At 51.0% G+C, this 5408-nt stretch overlaps 1 protein-coding gene across 1 annotated transcript; it reads left to right on the top strand.

Annotated features, from left to right (window-relative positions):
• The first annotated feature begins 385 nt into the window (after nucleotides 1–385).
• LOC122898854 (loricrin-like) lies at nucleotides 386–3093 on the top strand. The gene is made up of 2 exons (XM_044236534.1): nucleotides 386–469; nucleotides 1885–3093. The coding sequence occupies exon 2, from the start codon at nucleotides 1908–1910 to the stop codon at nucleotides 2859–2861; it is 954 nt and encodes a 317-aa protein (XP_044092469.1). The 5' UTR covers nucleotides 386–469; nucleotides 1885–1907; the 3' UTR covers nucleotides 2862–3093.
• Nucleotides 3094–5408: the final 2315 nt, after the last annotated feature.

Genomic DNA, 5408 nt, shown 5'->3' on the forward strand with positions numbered 1-5408 from the left:
AGGGATGGGTTCTCTCTAAAGTTCCAAGGAGTCCAAGCAATGGGATCAAAAGCCAAAAAGTAGTTCCCACTTCTTGGACTAAGGACTGAGATCTCCAGTGTGACTCTCTTGGGCCATCTCAAGAGTCAGAGACCTAGGTCTCATGGCATGTGCCCTTTGCCAGAGGTTTTGGAAACAATGCCTGCCATCCACTTTGGGTAGCCATCCCTGCTGCTACATAGTTGCATCAGAGATGCACACTAGGCTGCCCATCTCGAGTATGCAAAAATCTTCATGAATGGGCCACCCCGTGCCTGTAATCAACAGACAGGTGGGGCGGCAGCCATAGGTCACATAACTGAGTCCAAATATGAGAGGTGGACCCAGATTAATAGATGAGTCAGGGCTCAAGTGTTGTATAAAACCTTGGAAGCTCCAGAGCTCACATAAGCCAGCATCTTCTCTCCTCACTCAGCCCCTGGTGCTTCAGGTAAGTGTGAGTTCTCCTGGCTCTCATCTTTCCAGCTAGTCTTCCCCAGCCCTGCTCAGGCTAGGTGGACCAGGGCACAGACCTGTAAGGCCTCTCTTCTCTTTGGAAACTATAGGATCTCTGCCTTTCCAACTGCATTCATGTTTAGAGGTAATTCAGGTTGGAAGTTGGGGGCTGAGCTGCTGCTCCACGGATGGTATCTCTGGTTTTCTGGCCAGAATGGGAATTCCACAAAGGCAAGACTACATTCTGTCTCTCTGGCATCCCAGTAGAGCCAGGCAGTGATGGGCACACATGGACATTCTGTAGACTACCCCTGTGAATGGGCAGGATGGACCTCTTGCACCTGTCAGGAGGAGAGGCTGAGTCTTACTTCCAAAGAGTAAGGGAGAATTGGGAGAGTAATTCAGAGAATGCTGCAGATGGGGGAGATTTGGCGAGCCACAGGAACCCGGTACCAGTTTTTCAGAGATGTTTTGAAAGAGAAATGGTATGAGATGCTGGGACACAACTTCCTACTAGTAATGGTCACCTCAACCAAGCTTGGATGTAAACAAAGCCTACATCTTCTGGTCAGAGATGCTGGTCCAAAGGACCACTGGGTCTTTTCCCCTATGTCCAGACAGGACCAGGGGTGGGAGGGGGTAGCCTTTTCTGATAACTAGCCCTGGTATCATGCCTAGGCTCAGACCAAGAATTTGAAATAACAGCGCTTTTTTCCCCCCTTAAAGATTTATTTATTTTAGGGGGGAGGGGCAGAGAGAGAGAGAGAATCTTAAGCAGACTCACTGCTGAAGGAGAAGCCTGCCTCTGGGCTAAATCTAACCCTGAGATCATGACTTGAGCCGAAATCAAGAGTCTGACACTTAGTTGAATGAGCCACCCACCATGGCATCCCTGAACTAAGAGCGTGTCGGGTGGGGAGCAAAAACCTCTGACATTCAGACAAACCTCCCTTCTGTTGTGCCAGGGATGCGTAAAATCCCCTACCTTAGGTGGAGGTTTGTGCTAATTTCTATTTGCATTCAGAGAATCCGTATTGGGAATGGAGACCTGAAAGATGAAGTGCTCTACAGAAGTGCTTTATAGAAGTCGAGGACGGATGAGGGAGTGTGGGTCGTTTGCTGTCAAATCACACAGCTGATGCCAGAGGCCAAGCTGGGAGAGAGAAATGGGCAACACTACTGGCCTATTTAAAGCTTGGTAAAGACTTTCTGAGGGGGAGTACAACTCTTCCGAAAGCACTAATCATAAGAGTCCCGTCTGAGAGTTCTCCCAGATCTCAACAGGGAACTTCAAACCAGGCCCAGACAGTGCTGTTCTGAGGTTTCCAGGGCTGCATGAATGTATGCAGCTGCCTCCTCCGCAGCATCCTCTTACGGCTGGCCCAGTGATGCTTTCTGCTCTCCTTCCAGGGTTCCATTCCTCCTTAGACACGATGTCTCACCAGAAAAAGCAGCCCACTCCTCTACCCCCAGTCGGCTGCGGGAAAACCTCAGGCGGCGGAGGCGGCGGAGGTGGCGGCGGGTGTGGCTTCCCTAGCGGCGGCGGCGGCTCGGGCTGCGGCAGCGGTGGCGGCTTCGGCGGCTGCGGCGGCGGCGGCTCCGGCGGCTGCGGCGGCGGCGGCGGCGGCGGCTCCGGCGGGAGCGTCAAGTACTTCGGCGGCGGCAGCAGCTCTGGCTGCGGAGGCTACTCTGGCGGCGGCGGCGGCGGCTCCGGAGGCTGCGGAGGAGGTTCCGGTGGGAGTGTCAAGTACTCGGGGGGTGGTGGCTCCTCCGGGGGTGGCAGTGGCTGCTTCTCCAGCTCCGGAGGTGGCGGCTCGGGCTGCGGGGGTGGCTCCTCCGGGAGCGGCGGTGGCTGCTTCTCCAGCTGCGGCGGCGGCGGCGGCTCCTCCCTCTGCAGCAGTGGCTGCTACTCTGGCGGCGGCGGCGGCGGCTCGGGCCAAGAGGTCCAGTGCCAGAGCTACGGAAGCGCCTCCAGCGGCGGCTGCGGGGACGGCGGCAGTTCCGGCTGCGGCGGCGGCTCCTCTGGGGGCGGCGGCAGCTCGGGCTGCAGCGGCGGCGGCTCCGGCTACTTCTCTCAGCAGACCACCCAGGGCTCGTGCATGCCTCAGCAGAGCTACGGAGGAGGATCCTCCGGAGGCAGCTGCGGCGGCGGCTCGTCTGGGGGAGGGGGTGGCTGCTTCCCCAGCTGCGGCGGCGGCGGCGGCTCTGGCTGCGGCGGCGGCTCCTCCGGGGGTGGCGGTGGATGCTTCTCCAGTGGTGGGGGCGGCGGCGGCTCCGGCTGCGGCGGTGGCTCCTCCGGGGGCGGCGGTTCCTCCGGGGGTGGCAAGGGCGTCCCGATCTGCCACCAGACCCAGCAGAAGCAGGCGCCTACCTGGCCAAGCAAATAAGGTCCGTTAGACGCCGCGGAGAAGAAAGAGATGGAAATGTTCTCCGTGAGCGCCAATGGGCTTAGCGGTCTCATGATACTGCCCTGATGTTCCCAAATCCTTCAGGTGTCAACACCCGAGCCACTGAGCTCTGGGGCTGCATCTTGTTCTGCAGTTTTTCCTCTTTGGTTTCTGTACAACGATCTCCCAGCCCCGGGACATCCTCAGTCAATAAACTTAATATTCATGAGAATTTCTGCGTTTTCAGGCACTTTTGTAGCTTCCAAGTTCATTCATTTTATTTCATTCATCTTTCCTCCATTCACTCATTCATATCTACATTCATTCAACAAATGTATTTATTGGGGGAAAGGTGGGTGGAGAGACAAAAATCATGGAGAAATGGCTGGCAACCAATAAACAAAGATGTGAACTCTCTGGTTTATGCCTTAAGATGGTGAGGTGAGCCCCAGACACAAAGATCCTGGGAAGAGATTTCCATAAACAGCTCCTGGTGGGTTGGGTAGTCCCTGTGGGTCTTAATCTTGAGCTCAGTGTTTTTTAAAGACAAGTCTGCCCTGGGGAGATGCTATCTCTCATAGTCCATGTCACACTCTTCAAGGTCTGAAAGCAGGGTGGTTGTACATAAGAAGGACTAGCTTATGCTACCCAGACTCACAGGAGGATGAATAATTGCATCAGATATCTGTGACCCTCTATAGTGTGTAACAATGTTCAGGAGGCATCTGTAAGGAAGAGAAGATGTAGAGGAGTTGTTTCCTGCTCTCTTAAAGGAGCTTCACTCAATTTAGGAATATACAGCATAAGTATGTAAGGTCATGGGGAAATACAGGAAGTATACCAATTAACAAGGAAGAAACTACAGTTGCTCTGTTAATTTCATAGCTTTTAAAAGAGATGTAGAACATTTACCTGGTCAGGAACTCTGCAGGCCCTGTTTCATATGCTAATTCTACTAGCTCTAGGTAAATGTTAACTTATTGATTTACTCAAAGCAAAACCCCTGCTACATCCAAAAAAAAAAAAAAAAAAAAAAAAAAAAGCACTCTCCCTACCCAGTCATTGCTGAAGATAGAAAGACAAATTATCCCAAATTATCCCTCCCTGACTCTTCCATTTACAGAATCAAAACAGGAAGCAGCTTTAAAGACCACAGTACTCTGACCACTGCATTATTTCTGTTGTTGTTGTTGTTTTTAATAAAAGTAGGATATTTGGTTCTGTGTCAGATGGAGTAGATTCATTTTCCCTTATTGCTGCCGCTAACTATAACTAAAGTATTTGAGCATAATATATTTCTTTTTATTTATTTATTTATTTATTTACTAAGTCTAAAAGGTGGAGAGAAGGCAGAGTAGCTACAGTCCTCAGAACTTAAGGACTGACACTGTGGTAAGTTTCTTAGGTTTTCTTTTTGCCTCTTATTTATCTCAGACTGGACACTGGAAAGTCTGCAACCTAGAAATGACAACAGGTGCAGGCAAAAAACATAGCTCCCCCCAAATCGGCTTTCTTTATCCAAAGGATCAAGAGATAAAAAGGTGACCTAGTAAGGCAGAAATATTTTTTGATAACATCCACCCTATTTTAGCTAACCATCTTGGAAGAAGAAAATTGGCAGATTGAACTTCTACCTGGACCTAGTGAGGAGATAACATCCCCTACATACACACTGACTTCACTGGTGCAGCATTAGCAGAGACCTGTTATAGTACAAGATTTGAGTAACATCCCGAGTCTTCTAACACAATGCTGTAAATGTTTAACACACAATCAAAAATTATTTATCATACCAAGAACCAGCAAAATCTCAGTTTGAATTAAAAAAAAGACAATACTAATGTAAGGTTTTATAGACAAGATAAACACGATACCAGGCGAAGTGGGTGCAAGGCAAGATTTATTAAAGGCACTCTCCCATGAAGTTTCAGGGCTCAGGAGAAGGGGAGCCAGGAAAGTTGTGCTGGAAGGAGGTGGGCACCCTCAGGTGAGGTTCCTGGACTCCGGAAAGGGGAGTGGGGGATGTCGCACTGGGAGGGAGTTGGCGGGGATCTTTTATCTGTTTCCTGCATAGGTATCAGGTTACCTATGGAGACGTGACCTGGGCATACATCCTTTTGGCGGGAGAGTCAAGGGTGAAGAAAAGTGGGGGAGGAGGCTGGAAGACAGCAGAACTGGCAGTCATTTCTATTGTTCCTCCTGCACTCCTGGAGCCCGCCAACCTAACATTCCGAACTTTTTTGGTGTAATAGGGGCGGCGACTCAGATCTGGCTATTTCCTGCTGGCAAAGGGTCATCATCATAGGGTCCTTTGGATGTGGGTAGGTGGATATAGGGATGCAGGAGGAGTTGGTTGACAGTGACCCTGGAAACCTCAGGGATGTGATCCTGAATGAAGTGAAGAACATAGGGGGCGATTAGTGCTAATAGGCAGAGGAGAATAAGGGGACTTAGAATTGGAAGGAGCCAGGTCGTTAAGGGGGAAAGCCACCCCTGAGAGGGGTTTATTCCAGGGCAATGCCGGCCACCAAGGGAGTCGCAGATTTT

This window comes from Neovison vison, chromosome 2 (assembly GCF_020171115.1).
Source record: "Neovison vison isolate M4711 chromosome 2, ASM_NN_V1, whole genome shotgun sequence".
Taxonomy (NCBI): Eukaryota; Metazoa; Chordata; class Mammalia; order Carnivora; family Mustelidae; genus Neogale; species Neogale vison.

Excerpts from the sequence above, each read along its gene's own strand:
- LOC122898854 (XM_044236534.1), top strand. The coding sequence starts at position 1,908 with ATGTCTCACCAGAAAAAGCAGCCCACTCCTCTACCCCCAGTCGGCTGC.